This window comes from Helianthus annuus, chromosome 4 (assembly GCF_002127325.2).
Source record: "Helianthus annuus cultivar XRQ/B chromosome 4, HanXRQr2.0-SUNRISE, whole genome shotgun sequence".
NCBI lineage: Eukaryota > Viridiplantae > Streptophyta > Magnoliopsida > Asterales > Asteraceae > Helianthus > Helianthus annuus.
This window is the reverse complement of record NC_035436.2, coordinates 205,956,942-205,972,989: the sequence shown is the minus strand read 5'-3', so window position 1 is coordinate 205,972,989 and position 16,048 is coordinate 205,956,942. Positions and strand designations below refer to the sequence as shown.

Here is a 16,048-nt window from a genome sequence, read left to right as displayed (position 1 = left end):
TCGGGCCACTCCTGCGATGCGTCAACCCACAGGATGCCACATACCTCATCCGAGAGATACACGAGGGCATATGTGGCATACATGCTGGACCGCGCATGGTAGTGGCCAAAATCATGAATGCCGGGTATTACTGGCCCGACATGCACCTGGACGCCGTCAAAGAGTTGCGCCAAATGCATTGACTGTCAACGTCATGCTCCAAAAACCTTGCGGCCAAAGAACAACTTAGTCCCCGTCACAACCGCATGGCCCTTTCAGAAATGGGCAATTGACGTTGTGGGACCCTTCCCTGACGCTCCGGGTGCGGTCAAATTTATCATAGTAGCGGTCGATTACTTCACAAAATGGGTAGAAGCAAAACCGCTCGCCTCAACCACTGCTATGATAACAAGAAAGTTCATTTGGGAACACATCATCTGCCGTTTCGGTTTACCAATGTGCATTGTCACCGATAACGGCACCAACTTCGCTGCCGATGAATTTCAAAAATGGCTAGAAGAACTACATATTGAGCACATATTCTCATCAGTCGCACACCCGCAAGGGAACGGCCAAGTTGAGAGTATCAATAAAAGCCTAGTCGAAGGGATAAAGGCACGGTTGGGAACGGCCAGGCGTGGCTGGGTCGATGAACTCCCAAGTATCTTATGGGCTCACCGTACAAGCCCAAAAACAAGCAACGGGGAGACAACTTTCAGCCTAGTCTACGGTTCAGAAGCGGTGATCCTCGCGGAAGTAGGTCTCCCATCTCCTAGAATGTTGGCTGTTATATGTAAACCATGTTCTTACATTTTTCTATGTAACCTATCGGGCCGCAGGCCATTGGCAAATAAATAAATAAATAAATAAGCAATTTTATACATTATTGTTTGTTACTACTATTACAAATGCGTGTTCCACTTTGCGGTATCCCAAAAACAGATTGGCAAAATCTTCATTCGCGATACCCATACAAAGTGGTAACCACACACAAATATTGTAATAGGCCAGCAGAAGGCAAAAAGACTTGCATATTTATCCGGCCGGATAAACAAGTTTTTTGTTAACACTTAACACAATTCCTGAGCCCAAAAAGGCAAACAACGGAATTGACGCGTACTCATACGACAAAGGTATGGAGTATACTTGACCCCATTCACAAATGGGTAGAGTTCCGGATATATAAGCTTTTACAAAGCTTACACAATCCTAAAACCCTAACGGGGTAAATAACAGAATTGACGCGTACTCATACGACAAAAGTATGGAGTATACTTGACCCCATTCACAAATGGGTAAAGTTCCGCATACATACGTTCAAAAATGCAAGAAGTAAAAACACTTGTACAAATTGAACAAAAAACTTTATATTCAAAAAATTCAAGCACCCACGTGATGCTTAATGGATTTACATAAAGTTCCTATTCTATACAAGAGGGAAACAAAAAGGAGGCACACTAGCCAACCTAAGCCCTATTTTGTACCGCTGGTTCCCGCACCTCCTTCGGCACCACCAGCGGGATCTTCCTCTTCCGCATCAGGATAAAGCATCCGCAGGCGATCAACATAGTCCGCAGCCTCTAAACAATTGTCCAGTTCCTCTACACAAGAGAGGGACGTATCATAAAAGGAGGCTACGGCCACGTTCAGGTGAGCTTCGGTATCCACGTCCCGAAAGCCGGATCGCTCTTCGATAACACCGCCTATAGACATGACGTTCATATGGGAAATACAGCGGTTATAACCAGCTTTAAAACCAGCGTCACGAGCACGCTGCTTGACCAAGTCCAAGCCAGCTGCGGTCTCAGGGGCATCCATGATAGCCTCAACAATCTGCAATAAAAGGATCATAAGTCTCGGATGCTAATCCAAGCAAATATAAAGGCAACGGATACTTACACGCACGATACCGTGAGTCCGCAACCACTCACGGTCAGCCTTCAGCTGGTCCATAGAGGACGCCAAGGCATCCTTGGCCTCAACAGCGGCATCAGCCCGCTCTTCCGCAACCGACACGCGGGCAGTAAGGTCTTTAACCGCGACCTCTCGGGCCTGAACCTCAGCCTGTCAAAAAACAGAAAACAGGTTACTCGATAAACATTTTCAAAACAATGAAGGAAATATACAACAGAGGTAACGAAACATACCTGAAGGCTGGCAACAACCCTACCCAAGCGGGTAAGCTCCGCGTTCGCCTCTTCCAAGAGCCTTCGAAGTGCGGTTTTCCCTCTCTTTGGCCTCATCTAGGGCCTTCGCAGTACGGGCCCCCGTTTTCTTGGCCTCTTCCAGCGCCTTAATAGCCAGGGCCTCTGCTTGCTGCGCTTTAACCGCAATGGCCTCAGCTGCAGCTTTTTCTTTGCCCAAGGCAACGTTCGCTGCCTTGGTGTTCGTCAACTCCTGCCGAGCACGAAACAGAGTGTCATTCTGCTTCGCCCAAGATTCATTCCACTTCTTGCACTCATTGGAATACTTTTCATTCCAACTCTTGCGTTCATCAGAAAGAAGTTTGGCAAGAGTACGAACTTGTTTCAACTGAGCAGTGGCAACCCACTCCGAGGTTTGCTTCTGCTTCTCAAAAGCAGCTCTATCCTTCTCAAGCTGCTCCGCACCCGCACGAGCAGCCTTGACCAACTCTTCCGCTTCGGCCCGCAAGCGAGCAGCTTCATCCTCTCTGCGGCCTAACACCCGATAGTCTTCCAAAATGGCGTTCGCCACTATGGAACTTCCTACTAGCATGGTAGAAAGTTGGTTGATCCGCAGCTCACGGGGTGCCGAACGGGCACGATCAACTTCAAACGGAGTACCCAGACCACCCAAAATCTCCTTGCACGCAGAAGGGTCATTGGAAATATCATCCCCCTGCATAACAGTCCAGGGGGGTCGGTGATAAACAGTACTTCGACCCTGGGTATAGGTGCGGTAGTAATACTCCAATTCAGACTCCCCAGGCTGAATTGGAGGCCCATCATAACCCGCACCACCGGCAGACGAACCGGTACCCTTCTCACCAGCAGGAGACTTCCGCGGCTCAGCATCCTGCTGCCGCACCTCAGCATCAGACTTCTGCTTACCAGCATCTGAAAACCTCAAGTCCAATCCATCACCCTCATTAGGAGAGATCAGATTGTCTGAGGAATCCACAGTGTCGAATATCTGGTCAGCAGTCGTTTCCACCGTCTTCTCCACGGTGGGATCGCGAACCGGCCCAACAAAAGGGGCCGTAGGCTCCTTGGGCACAACAGTCTCCTTCGGTACCCCCGCACCCGCAGCAGCGGTATGCAGGGGAGACGAAGGGAAGTCAAAGAAAGAATACCCTGCATCTCGGGATTCTGCAACACAAAGAGCAACAATTGTTAATCCAACATATTGTACATGCAAAACAATGAAACGGGATATACTTACCAGCAGCAACCGCAGGTTTCTTTTGCGCCGGAGCAGCCCTTTTGGTCTGCAGTCTCCGACGCTTTGGTTCACCACCACCAGCAGCCTTCTGCTCTGGTCCTCTTTTCTCACCAACTATAGGGGGAACCGCAGCAGTTCCACCCGCAGCCGCACCACTACCTACAACACCCAAGCCCTCAAGGGTATCAGATACTACCACGTAATCGGTATATCCGCGATAACAAGATCGATAGGTACATGCGGCTTCAGAAACTGAAGAAGGGGCAACTGAGCCTTCAGAACTCCCCTTGCCATGACCCCGCGCGGTTTTCTTCACCGGTTTCTTCTCCGCATACTTTTTGGGAATGCGCTTCTCAAACTTCCCCAAATCCGCAAGGATACCTGGATTGACATAATCAAGAAAACCAGTCAAAAAGATAAACTGAAAAAACAAATGCAATGTATGAACTACCTCTTGCGTCTCCCAGAACCGGGGCATCCAGCACCGCACGCGACGGTACGCGGAAGTTGCTAAGAATTTCTAGGTTGAAGCCTTTCTTCAGCTCAACCGCAATAAGCTCAACCCGGCCCTCGAAATCGGGCTCAAACATTCTCCACGAGCCAACCGCATCCGCTGATACAACACATGCATGCAGGTTACTACAAGGCTTAGGAAATAAGGAAAACAACAAAGAGTAACAAACTTACCACCACTCTTTTCCCGCAAAACGGGCCTTGCCTTCCTATCCGGTCTAGTGAGCATCATCCGCAATACCCACAGCTGATTGTTATCCAACTTCTTGAGTTCAATAGGCCGCAGCCTAGAGAACCAATCCACAGTCTTTGCGGTGGCAACAGGAATATCTTCATCAGAAACTCCAACGTTGACATTCCTGAAAGACATGCTGGCATAGACCGCACAGGCTTTCACATAGAAGAATTTCTTCTTCCCTCCTGTCACACCCTTAGGGGGCGTCATCAACTTCAAGCTCCCATGCCGTTGAGTAAACGAGAAAAAACGGGTGTTCACCGTCAACTGGTAGAATCGCCGGAAATTTTCCACTGTAATGGGCAAGCCATGGGCACGGAATGTATATTCAAAGTTCCTAATTCGGAACATTCCAAAGGGACTAAGTTGGGAGATATGGAGATGATAATACTCCAACACCTCCGCAACGAACACCGTCACCGGCAACCTAAGGTTGCCGTCGTTGAAAAAATCGGCCCACAAAGTTATATAACCGGCCGGAGCATCGGCACCGGTATCCCACTCTTGTGGGTAGGTGGCATCCCAATCGTCGGCCATCTGCACAGTGGTCATCAGGAGTTTAAAACCACCCTTTGACCACTTCAACACCGGTAACCCACCACCGGGAACGTCAACGTCATCATCTTCGTCTTCATCAGCCGCTACTACCGACTGTTCAGGGTTTTCACCCTCCACATTGTGTGGACTTGATGGTTCAGCCATCAGATATATCAAAGAAACAGAAGACAGTGAGTGGAAAAACTAAAAACCTCACCGGAACTTCAAGAAATATCGTCGGAGAAGACAAAGAAAAAGTTTTCTCTCACCGGCAAATTTTTGAAATTTCGAACAAGTGAGGGGAAACCACGAACGGTTTCCCCTTATATACCCATCGCAATTAATGCGGAGGAAGAAAACGAATCATCACGTTCAAAAAGAGCGAATTGCGCGACACCACGTGTCAAGCGCCGTTTTCGCTGACGGTTATCACGCGCGCGTGGCCGCCCACGCGCCTGACATAGGAGACGTTTACACTCCTTGCTACAGTGCATTTAATGCCTCGGGCAGTGCAAATGTCCTTTCATTTCAGCACATGCCAGAAAGATCTCACCAACTTCCACCAACTCACACGTGAGATCAGCCACGTAGGCAAGAAAAAGCGACTACATTATCCAACAATAAGCGGCATGCGGTTTCTCTGGTATACCGCACCATAACCCATACCGCATGTCGTTTTTTAACATACCCCTAAAAATAGGTAAAAAATATATCTCTACACTATAAGGGGGTATAATACCTATCCGCACTACCCACGAGCACACGTGGAATATGCGGACATGACACACACGAGCCCGTTCAGGTGTGTCGGATGCTCAGAACCAGCGTTGTTCTTTGGACTGAACCGCATCTCAGACACAGGTAAACCGCATCGCCTTCATTCTCTTCAAGCTTCAAATCCCTCCTGTCCGGTTCACAACCGCAGAGGGTACATGAACACCTTCTTTAACATAAAGAAGGAAGGGAATGTACGCGCGCGCACATCAGCAACCCTGACTCCTGAACCTTCAAGAGCTACATCCGAGCAACACACCCGCTTCGAGCGAATATGGTAATACAAAACCGCAGACACTCACGAGTAGCTACGGACATAACCATAGCTTCCGCAGACTGGTTGCTACGGAAGAGCCAAGCTCACTCCACATCACCGAGCGAAGCTACTTCAAGGCAAACTCGGTATTGGAGCGTGAAGGTAAGTGGCTCCAGAAAGAACGCAGATAAGCGCTCTAAACAAGCCCTTATCGAACAGCAAGCGTCCGAACAGCGGTAACAAGTCTGCTTATGACTTTGTTTGCCCGCCTATGGGCCGCATAGAATAAACAATGGTGGGCATACCCTTGCCTATGACCATGTTTGTTTACCCATAGTACAAATCTACATTGTTCGACCAAACATGGCCAACAATGACGCAACGAGGTAACCGCAAAGGGCGTGCGGTTACTAGAGAGCTATGACGACGAACACGAAAACCCAACAAAAAAGGGATTGTCATCTCATGACTAGATGCTGAACATACAGCTTGAGCAAAGCACTTACAAGCATCAACTACTTTTGATCCTGATCTCAGAGATTGATCCAAAGTTTCTTTTCTTCTTCATGCACCACTTCAACAATTGGTTTGAAGACAAGACCACCTCTCAGAGGTTGAAAGCCTGTGCATACCTTCAAACCACCATCTCAGAGGTTGGTTCGAAGTTTGTGCAGCATTACTAACAAAGTCCCCAAGAGACCTTCGGCACAACAACAGGTGGCAACCCACCTGGTGACATAAAACGGCTGAGAATTTCGCATCAGACGAAATTCCTTCACCGATACGGAAGAGGCGTCAGATGACCCTTCCAGACCTCCAGCTTGATTTACATACAGAAAAGACCATCCACATGGTCTAGGATCTTCTCAAGACTCCAAACTACCTTCCAAACACCATAGTCCAGTACTCCTCCCACATACAACTTGTATGTGGCAGCAACACTAGACTGGGGGGACTTGAAGGGGTATTGTCCCAGATCTCGCGTCAGCATCGACCGCGAGTGACCATTACCCTTATCAAAACCCCCACCAGCTAACAACCTACTTGTGCCCATGCGTGAACGCGTCGGCACAAGGGTTGAATCCAATCTATCTAGTAACGAAGGAGGACTTACATGGAACATGAGAACGGTAGAGTGATGCGACATAGCATCACATCTGGTGTATGAAAACGGAAGTATTCATAGCGATGCGGCCTCGCACCGCGTCCAGTGAACACTTCTATCAATACAAGGAAGCCTTACCTTAGGCATAGAAGAAGATGAACATAACGGTGCGGCTGGCACCGCACCATATGGCCATTTTCGTCACGACAAGGGATGCAGGCAAATAGTCTCCGCGGATGACGATGCGGCCAGCACCGCATCTCGCGTATTTCTTGGTCACAAGTAGGAGACGCGGTAACCTCAGACGTTACCGCATGCAGCGATGCGGCTTGCACCGCATCCTATGCACTCAACAAGTGGGACTGACACCACAGTGCAAGTGGCACCAATGGCAGTTACCTGTCAGAGCTACGTAAGCAATGGACTGACGTGGCGTAACCTCCACAACCGACAAGCCTGACACACCTGCAAAGGTGCAGCACGTCGTCAGTCCATCCATCATCCCCCTCCTTCACTCCTCGGCTATAAATACCAACCCCAAACCAGGTTTGAGGTATCTCTTCACAACTCTCTCACTACTACTACTATCTTACTTTGCTTCCCAAGCAAACTACTGATTCTCACGCCGGAGAGTGGTAACAAGGAGCACCCCCACCCCATCCTCCTTGTTACGAGTCACGGCTTGTTTCCTTGTGCAGGAGATCAACCACCGGTGATCCAGCCAGCGATCCTCGAGAGGAAGGGATTAACCCTTCTTGACGAGACCAGTGTGTTAATCCTGCCCGGTTAACCATTGTTTCATCACATACCGACCTCAAACGCATAATTAGTAACGTTAAAATTCTAACATATCAATTCATGCATACATACGTACTTACATACAAACATACATACACATCTGCATGCATACATACATACCTTTCCTACAACCTTACTTACGTGCATACACTCTTACATGTCTTTACACATACATACATACACAACTACATACGTACATACCTTTCCTACATCTTTACATAATCATACAATATTTACATGGGTCTTAGACTTAGGTTTACAACTCATAAGCGTAAAGGGAACACTCGAAATCATGATTGGAAGGCTCGCCATAGACCACGGGTAATATACCGAAGCCTACGATGCATAATTAACATAATAACTAAATTTCAGCTTTTTGGACATGGGGAGGGCGTCGGCGACGGCCCTAGGGGTCGTAGGCGACGGCCCTTGCATTTACACGTAGCCAAAAACCTCCGTAGGCAGCAAAATAACCCGTCAGCAAAAACTGACTTTCCAGGGGTCGTAGGCGACGGCCTACTTGGGCGTAGGCTACGGCCTCTCGAAAATCAGTTTTCCTGCTGTGTTGTTTTCGTCGTTCGAACGCACTAAAACTCGCATAACTTTTGAACCGTTTACCCGTTTAACCTCCTGTTTCTTCCTACATGCTTGTAAATTCACATTCTATCATATTAACTTAAAATCCTACCTCCGGATTAAGGAAATTCTTAACTTACGTGCATTCGACATATTATCATTTTCTAACTATTTGACCCGTTCGTGCATTTATCAACATAATCTGTTTATTTGACCTCAATCTCATATGAACTTTAATAATTTCATTGGCACCTATCATAAAAGATTAAATTCTCGGACGTCTTGCATCCTCTTAACCCATTTTCGCTCAAAGGCTTATTTTTGACCCGTTATGGGTATTTGCGCATTAAGTGGACTATGACATACCAAACCCTATACTTCGCTTTCATACTTGTCCTAGACATTACTCTAATCGAATAGCTCGTTTCCAAACGACTTCTAAGGTCGTTTGTCCAATATACCTATCAAGGGCATTTTAGTCAACTATGCTCTATCCTTAATAACAAAGGAATTCCTTACATAAGTAACCAATTCCACTACTTAGCTACAATTTCTTAATCACACCTACCTTGCTCGGATCAAAACTAAAATCCGTTTAATACTTCATTGACATCATACAATTTATTCCTATTCGACCTCAATTATCACATATAATTAAATTGCATATAACATTACATAAACAACTAAGAAGTGATTACGGAATCACTTACCTTAAGCGTTAGTGTTCATGCTTGCTTCCTCACCTCCGCTTGACCCATTAGCTTTCCATACTTGAGTCCATGTCAATTTGGGATTCCTATCCTTTCAAGTCATTATGCCCATATCATAGTTAGTCCGCATGTTTATTCATATCACATCCATTTCCAACTTTTAACTACATAGACTCTTAATAGTCGAACTTTATCATAGATAAACATGAACTAACAACCACATTGTTCAACATTCACTTAATCAAAGTTATTATCTTACATACGTTCACGACATAACTCCAACATTATTGTTTACCAATAAGCTATTCATTTCACACTCATACGCATTCACTTTTAATTACCATAAATGTAGCGCATCAAATACATGGCGAGCATCACACCATTGAAGCATAAGGTACAAGTTCCTAATGCATAATTTTACCAAACCATACATTCAATCCGAATTCTCATATGAACTCCATCGTAAGCACACTTAACATATTATTTTGCTAACGACTACAAACACTTTCTATACATACTTACCCACAACTTTCATATAATTTCACAATTTGTTCTCTTAGGCATTTCATCGAACACTTGGCGGGTTTCGCATTTGTAACACATTATGTACAAGCTTTTAAAGCGTGATTCCTACTAATTCTTCACATAGCTTATTAACAATCAATCAAGTTCATAACAATATTTCATCCTAACTATGAACATATGGTTGTGACATCAATTATTCATAACAAGATCATCAACAACAACCAAATTAACATGTAGAAACCTCAAAATTTCTAGCCATTCCTTAACATACAAGTGGGTTTTGCCTAATCCATGTTCATATTCAAAATTTAACATATCTTGATGTCTACACAACCATAGCAACCATCATTCATACTAGATTTAGCATTACATTCACGAATTACACTAAACCCACTAAATCAAACATCACCAATATGCAAAATTCGACTTACTTGGTGTCAAGAACGCTTGAGTGATCATAAATCTTGGTTCATGCATCCAATTAACCCTCAAATCCTTTTCCAATTTGATGATTTCATGTGGGTTAGGGTTTACACCCTTTCCCCTTTTCTCCTGCTCGATCACACGCACACCTTGTGTGGGTGTGTGTGTGATTTTTGTTTTAATAAATTAAACTCCCAAGTTTGGCACTCTAAGTCCCTCAAGTTTAACTTACTATCATAAATGCCACAAGTTTCATCATTTAGCTTATCTAATAGGCATTTAACTAGGTTTATTAACTTAGTTATTGTATCTCATTTTATTAAACATGGCAACATGCTAACGAATTTAATAGTTCGAATTTTGAGGTGTTACACGCTATCGTTCTGTGATCAAGCTAATCTCCCACGCGCTCCCTTCAATCCAAGATAGTGTTTATTTACTAAACACGCTCTGTGAGTATACTCGATCCCTTTTTGCTTAACGCACTTTTGAGTGTTACATACGTTACCAATATCAAATCACATCAACACACAATGCAAACACTTTTCATACGCTGACCGCTCTCGCATGTTATACGTGTTTTCGATGAATGCTTGTATGTTATGTTTACACAGTGATTGTTGCCTGGCACCTTAGCAATGATAGTACTATAGTTTGGACTCAGCACCTGTCGTGGACAGGGGTTGTTAAGGGTTTTACCTCACATGGTCACAGTGGTGATAATGTGTTGCGCATTCTACAACTCGCAGTCATGTCGGTTGCATATTTCATTGTTGATAGCTTACTTGCTTCACATTTCTACGTGTTACATGTTGGTTATGCGTAAAACGTTTTCGCTATACTATATGATATTAAACTTGTGTGCTCACCTTTACACTATGTGTATTGACCTTATTTTAATGTATGCGACATGTGTCTAGGATGCTAGGATCGCTGAACTTTTGTGGAATCAAGTTAGGTGGTCTAGAAACGTCATTCAATAAAACCTGAGTTGTCGGAACAATTATTTGTCTTTGAGAACAATGTCTGTGGTAACTATTTATGCTTTATATGTTTATGGTATGGGACGTGAACGTTAAATGTATTGTTACTAATAATGTTATCGAATTTAAGTGTGAAATTAAAGGGAAACACCATCCTCATCATCATACTCGGTAAATTTCATCAATAGCAAAGTTAAGATAGTGTCTGAGGAGGGTAGAATGTAGACAGCCCTACCTCTACCCCGTAGGAATAGAGAGACTGCTTCCAGTGAGACCCCTTGCTCGATAGTAGTTTGGTATCAAGTCTTGGACATAAGGCACATAACACCCAACAATTGAGACAAATGCCGATTAATGTATGTACCCCTTGTCTTTCGGCTATCAACGCCACCACATGATGCGTGATTAACCATCCTTCTCTTTTAACGTTATTTTCACGAAATTTTGTAAAATAACGTTAAAAATATACACTTTCACTCCCCCCCCCCGAGCGCCCACACATATATACATTATATACGCATACTGCAAGCGGGTCGTTTGAATTTAAAGAGACACAAATATGTTAATTGACGTTTTAGCTCTAAAATTCTTGAAGAAAAGTCTAGGGTTTACTCAAAATCACGGGTTTATGTCGCCAATGTAATCGTTATTTTTATCCAGCCTGTTTTGGCCTCACTTTGCTCATTTTAATAACAATGTTATTATCTATGTTGTCAAAAAAAAGCCTTCATTCTCGTATCTAGGCCGTCAAACGAGTCGAGGCACAGAGAAAACGTCTTGCTACCATATAAGCGCTCTGGCAACCTTTGGGTTAGATTCCAGAGCACTTGGATGGTAACGTGTTTGCAAATTCCAACAGAGAATTGTGAACTCCGCACATTCTTGTTTGAAACAAACAAAAAAGGCATGGAACGAACCCAAACTAGCCTTAAAAGCCTAAAACATGTCTAAAACCTCAAAAAAAATGGTACGTTTATGCTATGCGCTTTGCTTATCCAAGACTCTCGCCTATTAAGCATCTTGCCCCTAGGCCCACTCTTAGAGTCTTGAATGCCTCTTGTGCCTTTGACAACTATGAGTATGATACACTACACAAACATGATATGAAGCAAATGAAAACACAGATTCAGTAGAAACTTTGAAAACAAACATGTGCCCAATCTTTTAGCTCCATAGCTGCTTGAATGTGTAAGCACTTGCTCAATAACATTTGTCATATTTTCAAATTGCACATCAACTAAGAAATTAACATAACTACATAAAAAGTACCCAACAATTTAAAAAAATAAAAAATCCAACGAGTTGCAACATGAAAGCCGAATTATCAAGCTATTAATAGTCCATTTCATGTAATTGTCTACCATTAAGAAGTAAAGAACAACATAATGCTATGTGATAAATGAACAATAATGGAAGTGCATAAAACAATTAATGACTTATATATCATAACTTTCACATATTCATCCTCTACAATAATTTTCATCTTAATATATTATAATAAACTCCTGTATTTCTGCTTTCACATTCTAAAATATGATCTATGTTGTCAAAAGCCCTTTGAGTAGGGATGAGCTCGATACCGGTACTGGTATCGAAAATACCGGTACCGAAATCGCCAAATACAGATACCGATACCAGTACCGGTGTTTGTGTGTCAAATTTGGTAAAATACCGTACTGTACCAAAAACGCCAAAAAGTGGGTACCGAAAAAATATCGGTACGGGAAATGCGGTACCTGTACCGGTACCAAGTCCCAAATGCTCATCCCTACCTTTGAGTGCGAGTCTAGGCCCTCAGGCGAAGCAAATGAGAAAAAAACGCCTTGCTGCCATCCAGGTGCTCTTGCAACCTTTGGGAGAGATTCCGGCCGGATATCAGCTTGATTCAAACCAAATGCTAAAAATCCGGAAAATATCTACAAATTCTGGGCAAACTGTTCTCAAACATCAAAAACTGGCCTGAAACCATCCCGGACTAGCCCTAAAAAAAGCCTAAAACATGTCTAAAACCCCCAAAAAAATAGTATGTTTACCGCTATATGATATGCACCTTGCTTATCCCAGACCCTTGCTTTCTGAGCGGCTTGCGCCAAGAGTGCACCAATGACAACTATGAGTATGATACAACAGTACAAAAACATGATATTAAACATCAATAATCAACTAAACATGTATAAATAAATAAATCCAACAGGTTGCAACATAAAAACAGAATTATTAACCATTTAATAGTCCATAAGTGCAAAACTCAAAAAAAAAAAAAAAAAAAAAAAAAACAATGCAGTTAGATTAAACACAATATTATGCTCTGTGATAAATGAACAATTGAAGAAGCACATACACAAATAGTATAAAACCATTAATAACATATATATATCATAATTTTTATATTATCCTCTACAATAATTTTCAATTTTCATCTTAAAATATTACCATAAGCTCCTGTACTTCTGTTTTCACATAATCATAAAGCAGAATTACAGAAACAACTTGAAATCAATGAGCAACAACAAAATCACTACTAAAACCATCAATAACCGGTTCAGGACCATCTGACGTCACAACAGTAGAGCTAGGGTTTAGAAAACAGATAGATCTAGCAGCCATAAGCTTCTTCCTCTGCGGACACCTCGGACCGTAAAACCTCACCGGAAAGAACGGAGAGCCGCCGTCAACGGCGGCGGCGATAGTGGTGGTGTCGTCAGGTTGTTGAGTAGAAACGGCTGCGGAAGGAGATCTCGACGGAGAAGAAGAAACCTGTGGTGAAAGAGTGCGAGAGAGATAGATCTGAGAATCGGAAGAGCGGTGGTGAGTTTTGGCGATGATTTTGGAGTCGCGGAGTTGAGCGAGGGCGCCGGGCTTTAGGTAGCGGAGGAAGGAGGAGGTGGTGGTGGATCGGCGGCGGATACGGCGGTTCATGGTGGCGGAGATAGGGTAGGTGGTGGTTTTAGGGTGTGAAGAGAGAGAGAGAGAGAGAGAGAGAGGCGGGGGAATTTTAAGGGGGTGATGGAGCGGGAAAGTGGAGGCGGAGGATTTAGATATTTTTTTTTTATAGTTTTTCAATAACTAGCAACAGGATCCGCGCGCATTGGAGCGCGGGTACGTCGTAAACATCAAAATGATTAGTTCAAACGTTATTTGATGAGTTAATAATATGAAAACGCGTGTTTCGATGTATCCCATTGAACTCAATGTAACCTTTATAAGCTTTGCGATTTGATTAAAACATAAAGTAAATCATTATAACGTACAATCATAACGTATTATATGTGACCCGACTCATACATGGAAAATGTAACACATGTAACGGAAAAGTTGACACGTAAATTAAAAGAGATTAATTAGAGGTTTTGAAAAAAGGGGAAAAAAAGAAATCCCAATTTGACTCCACTCGATTCGAAACAAATTTTACGAAACATTCATAAAATAAGCACGAAAACATATTATATTTGATCTGACTCGTTCCCCAAAAAAATTTACGTCGAAACATACACCAACTTGAATTTATACCAAAACGTACATAAAAATATGTACGCAAAAATGATTTATTTTATAGGAAAACGTATTGTATTTGACCTAACTCATTTTGAGAAAAAGTTTATGTCGAAACGTAGAGCAAAATCGAATTCATACCGACATATACATAAAAATATGCACGCAAAAATAGTTTTTTTAAGTAAAAAAGATATAGGGGTTAACTCAAAACAAATTATTAGTAAAAAAACTTAATAGGTTAAATACGTTCATAAAATCGTGCCAAGTAGCACCAATGCGACACAACTGCCAGCAACCACGAACATCAGAAAAAGCATGTAAAAATAAAATAAATAAAAAAGGAAAAAATAACACCGAACGAAAAACAAAAACAGACGTAAAATTGTTGAACCACGCACGCCCGTTGCATCATGTTAATGCGAAAAATTAGACCGTAACTTAAAACGTAGAAAAGAATAACTAAGTCGATCTAGGACTCTCGCGATGCGATGAACTTGTCAAACGGAGAAAAATAGACAATTGACGAAAAAACATTGCACCACACACGCACATTGCGGTGTGTTGACTCGCAAATTTAAAGTGAAACGTAAAACGAAAAACTTGCGAAAGATAAAAGTACGAGGGACTAAAGTTGAACATAAAGAAAGTGTTTGTGTTAAATTGCAAAAGATGAAAAGCTTTGGGTTAAAAGTAAAAAATTCAAAGGGGTTAAAATGTAAAAGATAAAAAAACTTTTAGATTGAAAGTGAATAATCAATTTTTTTTTTGAAAAACACCCTATGCATAAGATACAACAATATGAAGCAACCACATGTTGGAAATTTATAGTGTGGTAATATATGTATTTCGGTTTTCTAGGGCGCAAACGAACCAAACGTTCAGCGGGAAGTTCGTTTGTGTTCGTTCGTTTATTAAACAAATGAACACGAACAAGAAATTTCGTTCGTTTAGTTAAATGAACAAACATGAACAGAGGTCGTTGTCGTTCGTTTATGTTGGTGAACGTTTGGTAACGTGTTCGATAGTTAATTAGTGTTTTTAGTTCTTATTTGTATTTAAATACTTCAAAATTTCGACAAATTAAGTACCTAATAAGTATCAGTGTATTATATATTATGTTCTTGAACAATTGTCTGTGTTCGTTTGTTTCCATTTGTGTTCATGAACATTAGTTTGTGCTCATTTGTGTTCGTCAACGTTTGTTTTTGTTCGTTGCCTAAAATTAACAAACGAACACGAACATAAAATCTCGTTTGATAAGTGTTTGTGAACGGTTCGTGAACACATATATTTCTTAACAAACGTACACGAACAAGGTCATGTTCGTGTTCGTTCGGTTCGTTTGCAACCCAACTATTAATTATGGAACTGAACAGAGGTGCACAAAATAACCGATCGAGTAATAACCAGTTTTTTAAGCGGCAGACCGGTTAACCAAAAAATTACTGAAAAATTCAAAACAAAAAAACAAAAAAATGGTTATTAACCGAAAATAACCGGTTAATTAATTGAACCGGTTAAAGTAATTAACGAACCAGTTAAAAAAATAACCGATTAAAATCAAAAAGTCAAATTAACCTGTTATTAAAATTAACTGGTTTGTGCACCTCTAGAACCGAATGGTAAGTGAGGCCACTTGGGAAGTTGGGCCCATGGTAAACAACTAAACCTGTTAAAAAATGTCAAAACGATTCAGCCCACTATGAAATAATGGCCACTTGGGCCCATGGTAGTGGA

General features: G+C 42.4%; 1 protein-coding gene across 1 annotated transcript; it reads right to left on the bottom strand.

The window, feature by feature from the left end:
- Window positions 1–13,312: 13,312 nt before the first annotated feature.
- On the bottom strand, window positions 13,313–13,735 carry LOC110934234. Its single transcript, XM_022177415.1, has one exon. The coding sequence runs from the start codon at window positions 13,733–13,735 to the stop codon at window positions 13,313–13,315; it is 423 nt and encodes a 140-aa protein (XP_022033107.1).
- Window positions 13,736–16,048: the final 2,313 nt, after the last annotated feature.